The 22,333-nt window shown below is 36.4% G+C and overlaps 2 protein-coding genes across 2 annotated transcripts; both read left to right on the top strand.

Annotated features, from left to right (window-relative positions):
- Positions 1-8,875: 8,875 nt before the first annotated feature.
- Positions 8,876-12,203, top strand: LOC148767437 (uncharacterized; the record flags this gene model as incomplete). Its single annotated transcript, XM_088824620.1, has 2 exons — positions 8,876-9,057; positions 11,849-12,203. Coding segments are annotated over 2 exons (435 nt in total), but the record flags the coding sequence as incomplete, so codon positions are not given.
- Positions 12,204-17,662: 5,459 nt separating this feature from the next.
- On the top strand, positions 17,663-20,156 carry LOC105969281 (cytochrome P450 71AU50). The gene is made up of 2 exons (XM_012994030.2): positions 17,663-18,869; positions 19,354-20,156. The coding sequence occupies exons 1-2, from the start codon at positions 17,985-17,987 to the stop codon at positions 19,963-19,965; spliced, it is 1,497 nt and encodes a 498-aa protein (XP_012849484.2). The 5' UTR covers positions 17,663-17,984; the 3' UTR covers positions 19,966-20,156.
- Positions 20,157-22,333: the final 2,177 nt, after the last annotated feature.

Below are 22,333 nucleotides of genomic sequence, written 5' to 3' on the forward strand. Positions count from 1 at the left end.
CAACCAATCAGTATATAGAAGCAGCAGAAGGACTTCATCAATTATCGAATATGTACTTTATCAACTCAGCATGAGACAATATATGATCACACAAACATAAAGGAACACTTTCATTTAACACTTAAAATAGGTTAATGGTAACATATGCTCAAACATGCCCACGTATATGGATGGATATATGCATATAAATACAAGATAACACCTTTGCAGCAATCACAAATCTGTAGGGACATGTTCAATTATATATTTTAGATAATATAATTATGTGTATAGCCAGACATCATGAGACAAAATGAAAGATTTGGTGACAAATAAATATTTAAAAATAAACAAGATCTAAAGACCACAATACTCAGAATGATCTAAATTTTCTCATTTTTCCTAGAAATCAAAACAAGTGCAAATTCCGTAGGAAAAAAAATTTGATAGAGCAAAATAATCACCAATGAGTAAAATTATCAAACAAGCCACTAAGAACGACAGGTAATAAAAATGAAATAAATAGTGCATAATGACTGTACCATCTGTATATAGTTTCGAAACTAATCAACTGATATGTTTGATAGAAATAATATTTTACCTTTCTATAATCAACTTTCTTTCTATTAATTAGAAAATAAAGTAGAGCAAACTCGTGCTGATAATGTGCTATAAAACAAGGGAAAGACAAGAAGAAAGCAAGTGTGTATATGTATTGTATTCTTATTCAAGTGTGTCCCAACCCCATATAATGGTGTCCCTTTTATAGTACAAGAAGACCATTCAAAAGGTCATGAGTTACAAGGGAATGAATGGCCTTAACATTCACCATTATCACCTCTAATTACACACACTAATGACTTTGTAACTCCTATAGACATCACCATAGGTTACATAATAGTTTTAACATTATAGACTTATAGTTATACTCTAATTATTATTCTACCGCTAATTAAGTATAAATAAGACCTCAGGCACATTGTAAAATTTACGTACTAACATATATCTTGAAGTTATATTGATTTCGTGCTCTATACCCTACATTTTGTCCAATCATATGACTTGAGTGTCGCAGTGGTTTCCACCGGATCAACCCCTAGCTTAGTTCACATGTTTTAGTCTTGTAGGTTTGAGACTCAGGTGTTCATCCTTCCGTGGTTAGATTATTTTAGGGCTAGGACTTTGGGATCGGGATTCGGGATCCGGTCCCGTCCCGAATGGAATTTTACTATTTGGGACTAAAACTTCGGGAATTCGGGATTACGGAATTCGAGATCGGAATTAGGAACTAATACGAGATCGGGATCGGGAATTGGTTCAATCCCGATTGGGATATTTTAATCCCGAATTAGGAATTAAGAAAAAAAAAAACTAATAAAACCACACACACACACACACACACACACACACACACACACACACATATATATATATATATATATATATATATATATATATATATATATATATATATATATATATATATATATATATATATGAGAAATACAATATAATATATCGTTTCAACTTATTTTAAAAAAATTTAAATTTTATTTGTTCCAAGTTTTGTGGTAAAACTAAATAGTGCAAGAACAATAGTATGTATATAATATATTCAAATTGGTTTAGTGTATAAAATAATACTAATGAAAGAAAAAACAATATTTCTTAGTGTTTTAGGCAAAATATGGGATTCCCGATCCCAATCCCGAATTCCCGAAATATTTAGGGATACCGATATTATCGGGATTTAATAGTATGGGACGGGATTGGGATTTAAAATTTCTATCCCGAATCCCAAAATCCCAATCCCGAATTCCCGAAATCCCGTCCCGAACTCACCCCTAGATTATTTACTCGCGTGCAGAGATCTACCCATGTGTTCCCGTTTAATCCACCAAGGTGTGCGATACAACATCATTCTAGTCAAGGGAGATCTGAAGGCTAAGAGGTTAGAGAAAGCGAAGCTCGACGCAACTTAAAAAGAAAAAAAAGGTTAAAAATTTTGTGGAACTAATAAAAGTACGATGCATAAAGCAAACACTCACCCGAAACATCATCCTCTTGATCGTGTCAGTTGGCACCCCTACAAGTTTCTTCAACACGCTCCCCAATCAACCTTCTTGTCCTAGCCAAAGCGATGTCCCATAATGTTTCCACTCCATTGCTAATGCTACCGTACTCGAATATATGCTCTCTGCCCCCGGTTGAAACGGCTCGGGAGTCTCCTCCTCTGCACTGTGTCGTTTCCCTTTAGCGTGGGAACCGCGCTCCGCATTCTTTGTCAGATTCAGCATGGGCGATTAACACGTCAGGTGGAGCCACGATGTGCCTAGACTCACGATCTCACTCCGCAGCTTCATTGCCACCACCACCAGTACCTAAGTGGTCGACGTCTCGACGATGATGCATATGTGTTGATTTGAACGAAATATATAGATTTTTTGGGAAATCTGTTAATATAATGAATATAATGGATTTTCGGAAGTATGCTAATCTAGGGTTGTGGAGAGATTTCATGAATCATTCTGATATGCCTAATTGGGCCAACCCAATGGGCCTACAATTTCTTTACCTACTGGGCTACGAGCCCAATATCGAAGACTAATATCACCGAGGCTCAAACACCTTCAAGTAAGGCTTGGGCCCAACAAAGCAAACCCAACCCAATAAACGACATATAAATAGAGGTTTTACTCATTTTATTAAGGTACGTCCTATTAACTGAGCAATACTATCAACTGTATTCTCTGGACTATTTCTATGATCAGCACGTCTGACTTGAGCGTCGGAGGGGTTTCCGCCGGATCAACCCCCGGCTTAGTTCATGTGTTCTATGATCGCAGGTACCTCAGGATCATCAAGTTGTCAAGCTACTGATCTGCTTTGCTCTCCCAGCTCATTTTCTACACTACCCCTGGTGATTTAAGTAATTAGCATCATCATTTTGGCGCCGTCTGTGGGAACGATGCAAACCAGATCACGTAGCCAACAAGATCCTCCTGAGGCGTCTGCTCGGAGAGAAAATGACACAGCTAACGACCTCCCACCTCGTGGAGGCTCTGGCTTGCCACCTCCTCCCCATCCCATGGATCCGCCTCGCGAGGTTCAGGTGATCCCCCCTCGGGACCCACCACTCGCCGATCCACCACTCCCTGCTCCTCGAATGGTTCAAATAACCGAGGAGGCCCTTCAACACTAGAAAGGGTTATCGACTCCCTGGGGGTTCACATAATGATATGCCTAATTGGGCCAACCCAATGGGCCTACAATTTCTTTACCTACTGGGCTACGAGCCCAATATCGAAGACTAATATCACCGAGGCTCAAACACCTTCAAGTAAGGCTTGGGCCCAACAAAGCAAACCCAACCCAATAAACGACATATAAATAGAGGTTTTACTCATTTTATTAAGGTACGTCCTATTAACTGAGCAATACTATCAACTGTATTCTCTGGACTATTTCTATGATCAGCACGTCTGACTTGAGCGTCGGAGGGGTTTCCGCCGGATCAACCCCCGGCTTAGTTCATGTGTTCTATGATCGCAGGTACCTCAGGATCATCAAGTTGTCAAGCTACTGATCTGCTTTGCTCTCCCAGCTCATTTTCTACACTACCCCTGGTGATTTAAGTAATTAGCATCATCATTTTGGCGCCGTCTGTGGGAACGATGCAAACCAGATCACGTAGCCAACAAGATCCTCCTGAGGCGTCTGCTCGGAGAGAAAATGACACAGCTAACGACCTCCCACCTCGTGGAGGCTCTGGCTTGCCACCTCCTCCCCATCCCATGGATCCGCCTCGCGAGGTTCAGGTGATCCCCCCTCGGGACCCACCACTCGCCGATCCACCACTCCCTGCTCCTCGAATGGTTCAAATAACCGAGGAGGCCCTTCAACACTAGAAAGGGTTATCGACTCCCTGGGGGCTCACATCTGCCCCCAAAACATTTCGCTCGCCAAGGGTTATCGACTCCCTGGGGGCTCACATCTGCCCCCAAAACATTTCGCTCGCCAAGGGTTATCGACTCCCTGGGGGCTCACATCTGCCCCCAAAACATTTCGCTCGCCAAGGGTTATCGACTCCTGGGGGCTTACATCTGCCCCCAAAATATTTCGCTCGCCAAGGGTTATCGACTCCCTGGGGGCTTACATCTGCCCCCAAAATATTTCGTTCGCCGAGGGTTATCGACTCCCTGGGGGTTCACAGTGCCCCCAAAACATTTCATTCGCCATGGGTCATCGACTCTCTAGGGGTCTACTTCCGCCCCCCTCGAACGGTTCAGATAACCGAAGAGGACCTTCAGCATATGATCGCCGAACCTTCAACAAGATCAACTTCTACTTGCTCCTCTAACGGTTCAGATAACCGATAAGGACCTTCAGTGTATAATCGCGGAAGCTTCAACTTGTGCTACCACTGAAGCAGTGGCACCATACATCGTCATAGTAGGAGCCAACGCTCCTCCTCGTGAGGTCCCACTGGGCCCTCAACATCTTCTCGAACGGTTCAGATAACTGAAGAAGACCTTCAGCGTATGATCACGGAAGATTCAACTCGTGCTGCCACTGAATCAGTGGCACCATATAGCGCCAAGGTTGGGCATCTCACCCCAGTTGTTCGTGATCGCCTCATCCTAAATGGGGGGCTATCCCATCCTAAAGTTGGGTATCTCATCTCAAGGGTGGTACATCCACTTTCCTTTCAACCCCAAGGGGTTTCACATCCCATCAAGTGTTTCACGTCCCTACTTCACAAAACAGAAAAAAAGGTCAGACGCGCACGCGCGAACCAATGGCACAACCGTGCGCATCCACCTAAGACCATAGGTCTCGAGCGCCTCATCCTACAGTGGACAGTTATCCCCATCCTAAGGTTGGACATCGCCCTTACCTTTCAACCCCAAGTGGGTTAAAATCACATCTCAAGGAACGAGGATAATCTCCCTACTAAAAAAAAATAGAACATCCCCAAGGGGATGCACATCCCATCTCAAGGAACGAGGATAATCTCCATACTCAAAAAATAGAACACTCCCAAGGGGGCGCACATCCCATCTCAAGGAACGAGGACAATCTCCCTACTCAAAAAATAGAACATCCCCAAGGGGGTGCACATCCCATCTCAAGGAACGTGGGTAATCTCCCTACTCAAAAACTAGAACATCCCCAAAGGGGTTCATATCACATCGCAAGAGACGAAGATAATCTTCCTACTCAAAAAATAGAACATTCCCAAGGATGTGAATATCAACCAAATAAAAAAAAAAAAAGTAAAAAAAAAAGAAGAAGATGAAGAAAAAAGAAGAAGAAGATGAAGAAAAAAAAAAAAAGAAGATGAAAAATTACAAGAACAAGAAGAAGAAAAAAGAGAGTAAAAGAAGAAAAATTAGAAGAAGAAAGAAAGAAGAAAGAAGAAAAAGAAAAAAAAAAAAAAAAAAAAAAAAAAAAAAATTCAAGCCGCCCGCGTGCCCCCTACAAGCCGCGCGCGCGCTCTCCGCGTCTTGAGGCGCGCGCGCCTCTATTCAGAAAAATCACAAAAAAAAAAATAATAATAAAAAAAGGGAAAAGCTGAGGCTGCTAGCGAGTGAGGCACCGCGCGCCTCGGTCGCCGCGCGCGAGAGGAAAACACTGGCAAAAAAAAAAAAAAAAAAAAAAATAGAAAAAGGCTGCTGGCGCGTGCATAGCACGCGCGCGAGGGCAGCCCCGCTTTGGGCCAAATGCGCGCCTCGATTAGCGCACGGTATTAAAACAAAAAAAAAAAAAAAAAAAAAAAAAAAAAAAAGATTTGAAAAAGCATTGCAGAGCCTGCGCGTGGCAGCCATCATCCACCAAAGAAAGCTGCACATGTCAAATCATGTTTTCAATCATGCAGCTCACTTTCTCTCTCCTCTCCCGGGCTCCGTGCCAGCTCCACATCTCACAGCAAAATGTGCGGCTTAAGCCGCGCGGCTCTCTTCTCTCACACGGTAATTTGCACGACTTGATTCCTCAGCTCACCAGCCTCCTCTCCTTCGTCCAATCGCGCGAATTTTAACGCGCTCCACTACATCGCGTCCGGATTTTTACACATTTCATCAAATCGCGTCCGGATTTTTAAGCACTTCACCGAATCGCGCGCGAATTTCAACGCGCTCCACCAAATTACGCGCGCTTTTCATCGCGTCTCACCAAATCGCACGCACTCTCCAATGGGTAAATAAAAATTATTATTACTCCACACCACGCGAACAGTTATCGGTACACCACGACATCAATATACTCTCGACACGATCCGTATCATTTTCGACTAGGCTCCCACATCGAATCGAGAGTCGGGGGCTTGCGAGACAAACCCACCGCGAGACAACTCCCATGAGGAGCCAACTCGCTCGGTACTATAACCCGTTGAGAGGCAACTCCCACGAGGAGCCAACTCCCTCGGATCTACGAAACCACAACGAGATAACTCCCACGTGGAGCAAACTCGCTCTGTCCCACATCCCGCAGCGAGATAACTCCCACAAGGAGCCAACTCGCTCGGTACTACGAACCCGCAGCGAGACAACTCCCACGAGGAGCCAACTCGCTCGGTACTACGAACCCTCAGCGAAATAACTCCCACGAGGAGCCAACTCGCTCGACACTACAAATCCGTTGCAAGGCAACTCCCACGTGCAACCACCTCACTCGATAATAAGACTCGATGCGAGACAACTGCCACGAGGAGAGAAATCGCTCAGAGCGACATCAATCCGCACACTCGTCAGTCGTGCGTCATCCAATGATTCTACAACTTCGCTGCGAGACAACTCCCATGAGGAGACAACTCGCCCGAAACTCACTATGTAATCGCAGGCTCAAGTTAGCACGATTACAACCCTAGAAACACTTAGAAATATTATGAGAATCTATATAGCCTGGCCAGCTTGATTACTCAAATTTATCTACTTGTTTTCGACGGGTCCCTCATTAAAACGTGGCCACGGTCCAAACATACTTAAGACCCACGAGGTCTAACAAGGGGCACGACCCCCATAAAAAAATCTTGAGAGTCTGATCCCCTCCTCAAGTACATCAAGCACAAGGCTATATGTAAACACATGTAAGCAACGCGTCAAAACATCGACAATATCGAAAAATAACAACTCCCACGTGGAGAATACTAGCTCCGTGCTACTACATTATTGTGAGACAACTTCCACGAGGACATAACTCGATCAACTCTATTACCCCATAGACAACTCCCACGAGGAGATTACTTGATCCGTGCTACTACATTATCGCGAGACAACTCCCACGAGGAGATAACTCGATCAACACTATTACCCCGCGACGAGACAACTCCCACGAGGAGATAATTCGCTACTACATCGTCGCGGGACAAAACCGACGACTCAATTAACTTACATCGCAACGACCTTGTCGCGCTATGCGCCAACGCGCATTCACGCCCCTCCGACACACGCTCCAACGCGTTTTCGCATACCATTAGGCCATACGCCAACGATCGACTTCTACATTTTTTACTCTCGACACGATTTGAGACCCATTACAACATGGCCCCCACATCGACTCGAGAGTGGGGGGCTTAATGATATGCCTAATTGGGCCAACCCAATGGGCCTACAATTTCTTTACCTACTGGGCTACGAGCCCAATATCGAAGACTAATATCACCGAGGCTCAAACACCTTCAAGTAAGGCTTGGGCCCAACAAAGCAAACCCAACCCAATAAACGACATATAAATAGAGGTTTTACTCATTTTATTAAGGTACGTCCTATTAACTGAGCAATACTATCAACTGTATTCTCTGGACTATTTCTATGATCAGCACGTCTGACTTGAGCGTCGGAGGGGTTTCCGCCGGATCAACCCCCGGCTTAGTTCATGTGTTCTATGATCGCAGGTACCTCAGGATCATCAAGTTGTCAAGCTACTGATCTGCTTTGCTCTCCCAGCTCATTTTCTACACTACCCCTGGTGATTTAAGTAATTAGCATCATCACATTCTATTTTTTTGAAGATTTTCTATTTATTAGCCTCCAAAATTTCGAATATCTTATATCTAAAAGAAAAAAATATTAGGGCAACCTAATGGCATATTTGTACAAAAACAATATTTTTGTGTTATGGATATATATATATATATATATATATATATATATATATATATATATATATATATATATATATATATATATATATATATATATATATATATATATATATATATATATATATATATATATATATATATATATATATATATATCCTATTTCGCAGTCACTTTTTTTACTAATTACTTCACACCGAATCTCGACTAACACATCCTGATCCATAACACTATATTTTTTTAATTGTTATTATTATTATTTTATTTTCTATTTTCTAGTCTATTTTTTCTATTTCTTCTTTACTTCATTTATTTAATGATCAATTTCATACTATGATAATTAGTTTTATATTTTTTTTCGAAATGAGTTAATGATCAATTTGATCTTATGACAGTTAAGTTCATATATTTTTTTCAGAATGAGTTTGTATTACTAAATTTGTATAAATATTAGTGTTGTACCGATATCACTAATAAATTTTAGGGGTTATTTCACAAAACCCCCTCATATACATTGTCCCATTAAGATAGGTCCAAATTATTTTTTCCTTTTTAAGATAAATTCAAAATAATTTTTAATTAATTATAAATTATACCCTTCACGTAACCCTTAACTCACGTTCTCAATCTTTTTATATTTTTCTCCAGATCCCCTCTCAACATTCGTCGTCTTTTTTTCTTCTCTATTAAAATTCTCCCCCTCTGTTCTTTTTTTTTTTTTTTTGCTTTCACAAAACTTTTTTCTTTCACCACCGACACCGCCTAATCCTTTTTCTCTTGTGTGTTTTTTGTTGAAACAGAGCAGCACATGAAGGGGCCTCCGTCGTCGCCGCACCCCGCCGCAGCACCACCGCACGAGGCCTCTCCGCGAACAAGAAAACAAACAATCCTCCCAAAAAAGCATCAAAATCTCCCACAAAGGCATTCGTTCGGCGCATCAAATACAGAAACATTGTAAACCATAGGAAACCAAATTAATTGGTGAGCAAAAAGAAAATTCCCATGGATTCACAATTGTTTTCGAATTTAAGTTTTTTTTTTTTATTATGTGAGAGGGCCCTATGATCAAAGTATCAGCCCTCTCTCTGTGTTGGTGAAACTGTGTGTTTTTCTTTATTCTTTTAAATGATTTGGAGAAAACGATGATCGAATTATTGGATTTTCTATTTTTAGGGTGTTTCTCGGTAATTATTTTCAAGTGAAGGATGGTGCACTACAACACAAAGCGTCATCTATAGCGCTCAAAAAATGCTATTGTAGGCTATTATAGCGCTTTTACAAATAACGCTATGTCCGCCGGAGCTATAATAGACACCGACCCTTCTACAGCGTTTTATAAACGCTATCATAGGACATCTTTTGATAGCGTTTGTGTTGCGCTATTATCCATTATATTGTAGCACTTTATCATTGCCATGTATTGTATTTGCAGCACTTTATAAACGCTATGTAATTGTATTTTGTAGCATTTTTTCATATGCTATTGTTTGAACATTTATTACATTCGCTAAACTCTATATTTAAATTAATTTTATTTTTGCCACTGCTTTGACTAGTTGCATACCATGAAAATTATTCTATATCTATTGTTGCAAAATAGTAATTAACATACTTCAACTTAATAACAACAATAAATATATAATACTACTTTTATACAGCTCCAAACAATAATATAACAAAATAAAAAAATATCCCATAAGATTTTATTATGATAACAAAGAAAAAGAAAGTGACAGAAATGCCTAAGCCGATATAAATTATATTCGATTCAATAGTATTCACTAGGTTACAAAAGATATGAAATGAGAGTTATTTTGGAGAAGACCACTAGAACCATTGCGACAAGAATAATGCGATAACCAGAAGATCAACGTCCCATTTTCCACTCTAGCTCATGTTTCCTCTGGTACCTATTGAGGAAAAATAAAAATTTTAGGACGCAATATTTGAATAGTCAAGCATAAATTATCTGAACAGCTAATTATACAACTATTGATAGGCAATAGCAACATATTATAGAGTCACGAGTCACCAAGAATAAGCTTTAGACAACGAAATAACAAATACTTTGTTTCTATGAGAGATAATACCAGTTTCTACTACAGGTAGAACATGATACGAGCTAATTAAAACTTCATCATTAGAACTAAGCTTAAATCTACATGTTCATGTATGGATAGTGGAAAAATATACAGAGTAATTTATAAGCCCACATCTTGTTGCAATAGCAACATCATAATTAAAGTTATATCCATAAATGTATGCATGGGTGATGGAAGAATGTAGATAACAACAGTGCACATTATAAACTTACTTATTATTACACTGTCATCTTTTTTTTTTCGATTGAGCGCCGATCACATGCAGTTGGTTTTTCAGCATTCATCAATGTAGTATTTGCATTTCCCATTTTGTTCAAATCTCTGTAAAATGTAACCATAACTTGCATAACAAGGGTCAAAATATAAAAAATAAAGATAAAACTAACTTTGCACTTAACTCTGTACATTAACTTAATGAAATTCTAGACTTCAAAAAAGACTATATATAAACAGAAAAACTAAGAACAACAAAAGGATTTGGGATAAATGAAATAATTGAGTGCAGATTTTGATTTCCTTATCCATCTCTAATACCAAATCAATGAACACCTATCTAGGATTCACTAAATCATTTTGAAGAATTTCATCTTCAGTACACAGTCATTACAGCTTAAAAGTCCTATGTCCAGATGAAAATTCAAGATAAGTGTATTTAGAATTATCACATACTTACAGAGATTGTTTTACTAAAACTTAAATAAAAGGTAATAAGCATTTACCCTTCTTTTTCCTTGTTTAATAGAAGAGTCATTAGAGATTGAAATTTTCTTCAGGCTCTCTTATCCAACTGCCTCCACTGATCAGAACAAGAAATATTGCACGAAAGAATTATCCATCAACAAATCTAATTCCATAAACCTTCTTATGTCCTAAAAGTTGAACCAAAAAGTTAATCGAACATTCATCGTGCAATTTGAGAAGTAACAGTTATGCTAGATCTGCAAACTTCAACAACTCAAAAGTAAAAACCAACAATTCCAAAATATGTGTGCTTGTGAATATATTGTTTTTCACAAATAAATAATCCTCGCACATTCAGATATTCATAAACTTACAAATTGTTTGGTAGAAGAGTTTTTGTATTCAAAGGAAATAATGACTTTGAAAATCTAATCAGTATTCATTTTCTTCTAAGAACCCTAGAGCAATCTAATATTCGGTGGGGAAGAAACACAATAGAAATTTGGGGTTATTGCAAATAAACTGAAATTCAGAAAAATACAGAGAATCGGAGTTACCAATTACGGCTGGAAATCGTAAAGACGGTCTCGGTAAATCAATTTGTAGAGAGACCGACATAGTACTTTGGAAAGGTCGGATGGAGTATTTCACATGTCCGGCAAGAGAAGGATTCCGCTAGAAACGTTCCGGCAAGACGATGCATGCTAATTGACGACCTCAATTGGAGAGAGATGTCAGATTGGAACTGAGAATTTTTCCCTTCAAAAAATGAGGTTTGAAGAACAGGGGTGAGGACGGAGTCTTTTTTAAAGGAGTGTTAAGCGATTTTTTTTCCGCGGCCCAGTTATAGCGTTTCATTATGTATTATAAACTAATTATAGCATTTACTATAAAAACGCTATAACAATGTGCTATAAAAACCTAATTTTGTTGTAGTGGTGGTAAAGTTTTGACTTTTTATCATGTCATCGTGTAATTTATGCAGTAATATTATTGGTGTTGGCTTTAACTGCGGTGAAGAAGTTGAAATGTTTTCCGGTACGGCGGCGTTTGCAATATCTCCGCCGCCGAGCAGTTTGCCTTTGCCAACTTTTTCTATGAGGCCAAAGGCGCTCATCAACTGTTTCAAAGCAGAGGCTGCTGCCGGAATAGATACCGGAGCAACTGACAATCTCCGGCGAATGAATATGCCTGATCTATTTCCACGATCATTAATACATCATAATATATTAATATAGGTAATTAGTTTCTTTTTCGCTGAAATTTGATGTTTTCTTGTTAGATTTCATAGTGGTTTTCGATGTTTATATACTTGTGTATATAGAGTGATTTTTTGTTTATACAGAGTGGTTTTCATATTTATATAGTTGTTTATACATAGTGGCTTTCCCAAAGGGTTACGTTGGATTGATTGAGCAATACGAGGTTTCAAGACCGCGTTAGCCTCAGAGCAAAAACTAATGACTGGAAAGGTGGAGTGGTTTTCAATACTTATTTACATAATTTTATAGTGGTTTTCAATAGTTATGTACATATTTTTATAGTGGTTTTCAATATTTAACATAAACCACTATAAAAATCTGTACAAAAATTATAGTGGTTTTCAATAATTTTTGTACAGAGTTTTATATAACTATATATACAGAGTGATTTTTATGTTGACATAGTTATTATACGGAGTGTTTTTCAAATTTACATACTCCATCTGTTCCACAATAACTGTCTCTTTTTAAAAATATTTTTGTTTCATATTATCTGTCACTTTAGATTTCCAAAACTGCATTAAATGCATTTTTCCTGTTTTAACCTTATTAATGAAACTTTATTCATTAATTTTCTCTTATAAATCATTAAATAATAAAAGTTGTGTTAGTCATTTTTATATGATTTTTCTAAAATCAAGATATATTTATTGAGTTTCTTAATCTTTGTGAAAAGTGACAATTATTTAGGAACGGAGGGAGTAATTGTTATACATAGTGGTTTTCATGTTATATAGTTGTTATACATAGTGATTTTCATGTTTATATAGCTGTTTATACAGAGTGGTTTTCATGTTTATATAGAGTGGTTTTATTTTAAAAAAATGGAAAGAAAAAGAAAAAAAAAACCATTTTAAAAAAATTCGAAATTAAGAAAAAAGAAAAACCATAAAAAACGAAAATACAAATAAAATCATTTTTTTAAATTAAAATAAAAAATATGAAAAATATAATTAAGAAAAAAAAATTAAAATAAAAAACTGAAAATAAAAAAAGTTAAAAAAAAATAAAATAAACTTTCTTTTAAATCGAAATAAAGAAAACCATTAAACAAAATAACAAAGAATAGGAAAAAAAAAACTGAATTGGCGTGATGAAGGAAATAATTTTAGGAAAAGATTTGGGTGTAGATTATGGTTATATTTTTTTTAAATTAAATAATTATACTAATTAATAATTAGTGGGGGCATATATGGTTTTTCAGACCCATTGGATTTATGTCAAATATCATTTACAAATAAATGATTTATCAAGAATTAAAATCCCAATACAGAGTGTTTGGCATATAGCCCCTAAATTTTATTATAATTGTTATTATCGTGTATTAAACTAATCATTATTTTCACTTTTGAAATGCTTCCATCTCACGGGGGAAAAATGCTAGTTGAATTAATTAAAAAAAAAATGTCCATAAATAATCTCATATAATCTGACAATTTAACCTAAAATATGAGCGGGAAATTTTTTCTACAAAATGGAATGCCAAAAGCTAATTATGGTCCATTTTGAGGGATCGAAACCCTAAATATAATAGGCTGAGTTTCAATAAAAGCCGCACATAGATGAAATAACAGAAGGAGAGAAGAAGAAGAAGGCGTCTGAAGAATGAATTCTTCATTCGGTAGAAATTCTTAAGACTTTCAAAAGAATTATGAACAAGGAAAAAGGGTTGACAACAGGGTAACATTACTTTGACTGTTTGAAATAATTTTTATGATTCAACTATGATAATATATAGGAAACTTAATATATACTGTGTGTGTGTGTGTGTTTAGGACGTGTGTTCATGTAAAAAAAATCTGTTGATTACTTATAATAATGCTACTACTTATTAAGTTAGGTTTTAAATAATTTATATGCTGAAGTCTGCATATTGGATTTAATATTACTTAAGCACAGTCTTATATTATTTCAACAAGAAATCTCAATCTTAATAATAATATTGTATTTTGAGATCTTTAGTTGAACTAATAATTATATTGTACGTTTTTTGAGAAAAAGGGCTGAAGCCACTTTGATGCGGACATGGGTGGACCGAGGGCCTTTTTGGTTGGGGCAAAATATGGGCTGAATTAAGAGAATGCAAAAAATATTTTTCATCGACTAAAATGTACAAAATTTTAAATCATGAGAAGGCCAAAGTCGATAAATGAATAGATAAATACTAAAATAAAATAATAAAATTAATGGGAAATTGGTAACAAAAAAAAAAAAAACCTTTTTGGCCCCGAAGCCTACACATGGGTCCGCTCCTGGATGCAGAGTGGTGTCTCGGGGCTCATGGTTAATTCTGCATTGACGAAATAGTGAAGTTGCATCGAAGGTATGATGAGTGTTTTTCTCGGGCCGTCTGTTTAATTTGTCCAAACTTGGTTTCTCTTATTTTTACTGAGTAAGCTTCTTCTACTTCGTTGTTCTCTCCCACATTTTCATTGTACTTCTCAATGTATGTATACATTATTTTTGTCTGAAATAATAGTGAAATTGTAAAATGGGCAATTGAGGGATAGTTATAGTTTTTGTCCTTATACTTTACTACTAAAACAATTTTAGTCCTTATACTTTACTACTAAAACAATATTAGTCCTCACACTTTCACCGCCACGAAATTTGTTCTTAAAACTCACCAGTTTTTGACACTTTTGGTTCGGCCGTCAAGTTTTCCTGTTAAGTTGGACGGAATTGTAACATGCGGCGCATGTGACGTCTATCTGGCAGTTAAAAGCCGAGCTGGAACAGACCCTCGGTCTATTTGACAGATTACATATGAGGTGGAGTGACAAGTCATTCTATCCGCCCATTTCTATTCTGAATTCTCTAATTTTCCATAATTCCTAATAAACCCGTACACCCTACTCCTAAATTCCCTCTGCGAATTATCCAATTGAGGTGAAAATCAGCAACAACAAAATCGCCCAACTCTAATTTTGCAAGTTTTTGAACGTTTGTGGAGTTGAAACATCACAATCATGCAATGATCTTCGATTGTAGTAAATTTCTCCAAAGTTGCTATCTTTGAACTTTGATTTTGGTCAATCTCTCCAAAGTTTTCGCATGGGTTTATGGCTTTAAGGGATTACGAACTTGGTGGCTTACGGTTTCAGAGAGAAATCTGATGGGAATAATTTGGGAATAGGATTGCTAGGGTTTACAAAATTGAGAGAGTGAAAGAAAAATTGGGAATTTAGATTAGAGAAGTTAGGTAAGAGTAGGCGTGCAAATGAGCCGAGCCGGCTCGACAAAAGTTCAAACTCGAACTCAAAATTTTCGAACTCGAGCTTTTTGACGAGTCGAGCACGAGCTATTTTTAGTTGTTCGTGAGCTCGCGAACTTTATTTATTTACAATAAATAATAATTCATTAAATATATTTGTAATATAATTAATATAAAATAAATAATAATTCATATAAATAATTTAAAAAAAAAAATTTACAGGTTATTTTTTTTTATTTCGATTTTTTTATTACATATTACTGTCGTTGACCGATAAAATTACTGTAGTACAATAATATTGCTATCAACCAAATCAACATTATATTTTTTTTTGGCATTTTTATTTTGTTTGATTAATATTATTGTCTACTATAGTAATATTACTGAAATCACAAAAATATTAATTTGGTTAACGGTAACATTGATGTTGTTACAGTATAATATTATTGTCAACCACATCAATATTAATTCTTTTGGCTTTTTATTATATTTGTCTTTGTTGAACGGTCAACATATTAATATTACTCTATTACACAATAATAATGATTTTTGTTGTGTTAATACTTAATATTACTGTGCTAGAGAGTAATAGAACAATATTACTGTGTAAAACAGTAATATAGTTAATATTAATGTGTTAAACAGTAATATAGTTAATATGTCAACCACATGGACCAAAAAATATTGAAGAAAAAAAAAAGTCAACGACGGCAGAAGAAAAAAAAAACATCAAAAAAATTAGCGCCGGAGACCGGCGGAAAAAAGCAGGCAAAAAACAACAAGGAGACCGGCTGTGACGGACGAAATTGTAGTCAAAATTGGGTTATGAGTCAAAATTGAATAATTGATGAATGAAATGATGAAATTGAAGCATATTAAAATGTGAGGAGACATTTTAGTTTTTTACACACCTGTAAACTAGTTGGATTTTTTTGTAATGAGAATATTTTATCTGAATCGCTTTATAAATAGAGATAATTAGTGAAAACCCCCCAATTCATTTACTTATATTAAAGTGAATATAACCTCCTTTTGATTATTAGTGAGACCCCCCACCTTGTATTAAATAACTTTTTTTAATTAATATTGTATTTTGACATGACTAATATATCTAATTTGCCCTTCTATGTTATATTCAAAATAACAAACCCTATTTCACGTTCTTTCTATTTATCTTATTCCCCTCTCTCTTTTCTCTCTACAAACTGCCGCCTCCAACCTCTCCCATCTCTGCGCCGCCGCCGCCACCACCTCCAACCCTCTTCCATCTCTGTGCCACCGTCTACTCTCTTCTCCCAACGGCGTTCCTCCCTCCACCGCCGCGAAAAGAAGGCGGTTTTCACCGCTGGAATTCTCTCGTCAAGGAAAGCGTTAGGGTTTTCGCCAGAGAGAATGACGAGACTATGCAGCGGCGCTAGGGTTGATATTGCGTATGAGATTTCAATAGAGACCACCGCCAACATTGTTTTATTGTTGTTGTTGTTGTTCTTCTTCTCCGATTTTTTTTTTCGGAACCCAATTCTCGAATCTCAATTTTCTTATTTGGAGTTTTTGGTTGAATTCTTATATTGAAGGCTAATTTTGTGTTCAATCAATGGTATAATGGATGTTTGTTTTTGGTGAAATTGTGTTGGTGTTATTAACAGATATACAGTTGTTTTCGTACAACAATACAATTGTTTTCGTACAACAATATAATTGTTTTTATTACTTTTTAGTTGATTTTGATAAATAGTTGATTTAACAAATAGTTAATTTTGATAAATGAGAGTTGTTGGAGATATATAGTTGTTTTAATCATAATTGTTTTAATAACAGTTGTTTTTAATAATAGTTATTTTTAATAATAGTTGTTTTAACTGATGAAAAAAAATATAGTAAAAAAATATTTTGAAAACATATAATAAAAAGTTAAATTTTTTTTTTAAAATATTATTTTTTAAATAAGAAATAAATAAATAAAAAACGAAAATTAAAATTAAAATATGAAAAATAAAAAGTGGATCAAAGCAGTGTATAATAGTGAATAGATGAAGGGTAAATTTGAGAATAAAAAAAAAAAGATAAATCTCTCATTAATAAAGAAAAAAGAGATGGACTCGTCCTTATTAAAATAATGATAGAGGGGGTTCTAGAATATTATAAATAACTAATCCATAATTGACTTATTTGTAAGATACCTTAATTATTAATAGATGTGTATGTTCGGATTCAACATATAAAATCCATAGATATTGCAACGATCAAATCCACGTCATTTGGGCATCAAGCTTCTAGAATAATATCTTTTTCTTAAGGAAAAATTTAATGATTAATAAATTGTTGACTGTTCTTAGGCAAAAAACAATCATATCACATGCGCTAGGCGCGACCCTAATTTTAGTAACACATATATCACAACACTATTTTCTTCTGTCATTCGATTTTGAAATTATGAAATCACAATTTCAATTTACATTCTTTCCCTTTTTGACAAAATCACATTCATTACATAACAAATTTGATTGAAATTAGTTCAATGAAGAAAAATCTTAAACCCTATTACGTTATTACCAATTGGATTCAAATATTTACTTCTCTCCTCGTATAAATACAACTCATTGATACAAAGTACAAACAGTAAACAAAGAAGAAAAAAATAAATCATGGCGTGGTTTTGGACGACAGTGATATCGGTGGTGATCGTATTCCACTGGTTCGTTCAAAAGCTTCTAAACCTGACGACGACGAAGAAGAAACAGCCACCAAGTCCAAAAGGGCTACCAATTTTAGGCCATTTCCATCTCTTGGGGAAAAATCCCCACCAAAATCTGCATCGTTTAGCCCAAAAATATGGTCCAATCATGTTCCTCCGACTCGGCATGGTGCCGGCATTCGTCGTCTCTTCGCCGGCCGGAGCCGAGCTCTTCTTGAAAACCCACGATCTCTCTTTCGCGAACAGGCATCCTTCGCAGGCCGCCGAACACATTAGCTACGGCAGCAGAAACATCGCGTCCGCCCCATACGGTCCTTACTGGCGCAACATGCGCAAATTGAGCACCATCAACTTGCTTAGCAACGTCAGAATCAACCAATTTCAGGCCATGAGAAAGGGTGAGCTAGGGGGGTTGGTCAACCGTCTCCGACGGGCATCCGATAATCGAGAAATTGTTGATGTGGGCAAGATGGTCACGACCCTCACCGGGGATATGATTTGTATGATGGTGTTTGGGAGGAAGTACGGCGACAGCGATTTAGGCGATAAAGGGTTTAAAGCTGTTATCGAGGAGGCGCTGGATATCGCTGCCGCTCCGAATCTCGGAGACTATTTTCCGTTCATGGGGACCATCGATCTTCAGGGATTGACCCGTCGGATGAAACAACTCAGCAAAATTTTTGATGGGTTTCTCGGGAAGATCATCGACAACCATGTTCAGAACAAGCAAGAGAAGAAGGAGACTCAAGACTTTGTGGACACCATGATCGCCATCATGGACTCCGGTGAAGCTGGATTCGAATTTGATCATCGCCATGTCAAGGCTGTGCTATTGGTAAATTTTTCTTTTCTTGCACCTCATGCCTAGTGATATTTTGCGTAAATGGATTTATTTTTCAATAACTGAGATGTTTGGTTATGTTGGTAAGCTTTTGGGCTTCGGCTTTCATTTTATTTTGGGAAAAAAATGATTTGGGAGAAGAATTCGAAAATAAAATAAAGTTTGTTTGTTTATTGAGAGGAGACAATTTGTACTGTAGCAAGTCAAATCATGTCTCAAATCATGTCTAAAATGTGTTGGAAAAAGTTATTTTTGAAGAATTTGAAAGATAAAGTGATTTTAATTTGAATTTTAGTGAAAACAATTTTCACGGTTGCAGTCAAATCATGTTTATTAGTGAGAGAAATATTTAAATTGTTTTTGAGGAAAGTTTTTAAAAATATTTTAGATAGATATTTTTTATTTTGGGGAAATAGTAAAATGAATTTGAAAAGCTAACCAAACGTAGCCTTAATTTCCATTTCATTTGGTTTCGTAGGATATGCTTATAGGAGGAACAGATACTTCAGCAGTAACAGTGAATTGGGCACTCACAGAACTCATTAGGCACCCACAAATCATGAACAAACTGCAACAAGAACTCGACAAAGTTGTTGGCATGGACGAATACATTGAAGAATCACACCTCGACAAGCTCGACTACTTAAATTTTGTCATCAAGGAAACTTTTAGGCTCCACCCCATTGTCCCATTGATAGGCCACAAAACCATGGAAGATCTAACGGTCGAAAACTTCCATGTACCAAAGGGATCATCGGTGTTTGTGAATGTTTGGTCTATTCATAAAGATCCTAATGTGTGGGAAGACCCTGAAAAGTTCTGGCCCGAGAGATTTTCTGAAACTAATGTGGATCTTCAAGGACGTGATTTCCGGCTTTTGCCGTTTGGTTCGGGGCGAAGAGTTTGCCCGGGGTATCAGTTGGGACTCACCGTGGTGCGGTTAGTGTTGGCACAGTTGGTTCATTGCTTTGATTGGGAGCTTCCTAATGGGATGTTGCCTAATGAATTGGATATGGCCGAGCATTTTCGTTTTGTTATGAGTAGAGAGAAGCCTCTCATGGCCATTCCGGTTTATCGATTGCATAAATGAAGGCCCCAATTGGATTTCTAGCCAATCTATTTATATTATATAATTAATTAATAAAGAGAGGATCATTACTTATTTGGAGAGTTTATCAAATGTTTGTCATTCATTTTTCGAGAATGTATGATATTCTTATTTATAATAATCAAGTGCTATGAAAGTTATGAGTTATCCTAATATGCAAGTAATCTGTATATGACATATATATACATAAGAATATATATATATATATATATATATATATATATATATATATATATATATATATATATATAATATTTTGAAAAACATGACCATGTATGGAAACTATTTTGAACTAATTCACCAAGGATATTACATCCTCATGCAAATCCTCTCTATTTTGATATTAATTGAGGATACCTACTGACCACCTTGAAGTACCTAAAATGCCTTTTTAAATTTAATTTTAAATCATCGCCAATTCACAGTCGTGAGCCGTCTCTCTCTTCCTCTTTCACTGTCAGATCAAAATTTTCACCCCCATAGGTTTCCAATCGGCGATTTTTTTTACCTATTGGGTCACGAGCCCAATATTGAAGATCACTACAACCGAGACCCAATCACCTTCAAATAAGGTTTGAGCCCGATAATTATGATCAAGTTACTTCAGCCCAACCAACTCAGTATAAATAAAGATTATAATTATTTGTTAAGGGAGGTTCAATATTTGAACTATACAACTGCTCGTACTCTAACTACTACGACTTTTGCTATCCACACACCTGACTTGAGCGTCGGACGGGTTTCTGCCAGATCAACCCCCGATTTAGTTTACATGTTCTCTGATCGCAGGTATCTCAAGGTCATCAAGCTCGTGAGCCAGTGATCCGTTTTTCTCTTCGATCTCAATCTACTTTAACTACTTAAGGTGATCTAATTCTAGCATCATCACATATCTACGAACAAACAGGTGGTTCGAGTCTTTGACCGGTTCCCAAATTTCAACAGCACCGTTGGAAGATATTACATAATGGAATAGGGCAATAAATACTATAATCCATTCGTATTTTACAACCATCATTTCTTTTTTTATATAAATGGTTTATAATTTAATTAAGGGGCTCTGTGATGAAACCCCCTCATTACTTCTTTTAATAGAGATAGGGCCAAAATATTTCTCTCCGTTTTAGAAAAGCCCACATCCATTTCCAGCTATTATCTTTTCCAGTTTTGTCCGCCCGCCACATCATCACCGCGTCACGCGCTGGTCATCAGCAATTTTTTTTTTCCGTTTTTTGTTTCCGTTTTTTTTTTTTTTTTATGTATCAGTTTTATTAATCGACTATGAAGCATAGGCGATTACGGAAATTCTTTAATTTTGTTTTTAAATTTTTTTTTTAACTTTTTTTTGTTTTTTATTTTTTTTTCTATATCAGTATATTAAACGACTATGATGAAGCAAAGTCGATTAAGAGTCTGCTACTAAAAATAACAAATCAAAACTACAAAAAAATGTAAAATCAGCTATATTGTACAAAAACAAAAAATATAAGAACATTATAAATTATTTATACAATTGGAATCAATAAACAAAAAATCCAAACAAAAAGTAAAAATTTGGAATCCATCAACCTTAATCGACTACCAGAGCATAGTCGATTAAGAATCTGCTAATAAAAATAACAAATCACAAGTGCAAAAAAAAAATAAAAAAAAAAATCAAAATCAACTACATTTTACAAAAACAAAAAAATATACCAACATTATAATTGATTTATACAATTGGAATCAATAAAAAAAAAAAAAAAAAAAAAACTGGAGTTGATCAACCTTAATCGACTACTAGAGCATAATCGATTAGCTTAATCTACTATTTAACATGTACATAGTCGATTAAGATTCCAGCTTGCGCGAATTTCTCTACACACGCCGTTCTCCGCCCGATCCACCAAAAAACCCTAAATCTGCTTCCCCATCATCACCACACCGTCGCACCACACAATTTCAACCAATTCTTACAAGAATAAAATAAATAATTCATACAAAAAAACACAAATTAGCTAGCATTTCAATGTCCAAAAAAAAAAAAAAAAAAAAAAAACCAAAACAAAACAAGAATGATTCAAAGGTATTTGTCAGCCATTGTTGGTCACCCCATAAACAATTTTTGAACACATGACAAAACCAACACTAAAAAGTAAAAAAAAAAAAACTTTCATCAACAATTTCCGTTGATTCTCCTCCAACGAGTGGTTCTTCTTCTTTCTCAACAGCTTGTTCCTCTTCTTTCTTTCTCCATCTTTCGGCGGCGGCTGCGGCAACAATTGGAAGAAGATTGCCGGAGAAAACAGAGAAAAAAAAAAGAACAAAACATAGAAGAGAGAAAACAAAGAAGAAGAGAAGAGAGAAACAC

This window comes from Erythranthe guttata, chromosome 10 (genome assembly GCF_056151865.1).
Source record: "Erythranthe guttata isolate IM_541 chromosome 10, IM_541, whole genome shotgun sequence".
In the NCBI taxonomy this organism is placed as follows: Eukaryota; Viridiplantae; Streptophyta; class Magnoliopsida; order Lamiales; family Phrymaceae; genus Erythranthe; species Erythranthe guttata.

What these genes read in the sequence shown, in the direction of transcription:
- LOC105969281 (XM_012994030.2), top strand. Translation starts at nt 17,985, where the DNA reads ATGGCGTGGTTTTGGACGACAGTGATATCGGTGGTGATCGTATTCCAC. An exon ending in ATGTCAAGGCTGTGCTATTG is followed by an intron (nt 18,870 to 19,353) that starts GTAAATTTTTCT and finishes TTGGTTTCGTAG; the next exon opens with GATATGCTTATAGGAGGAAC.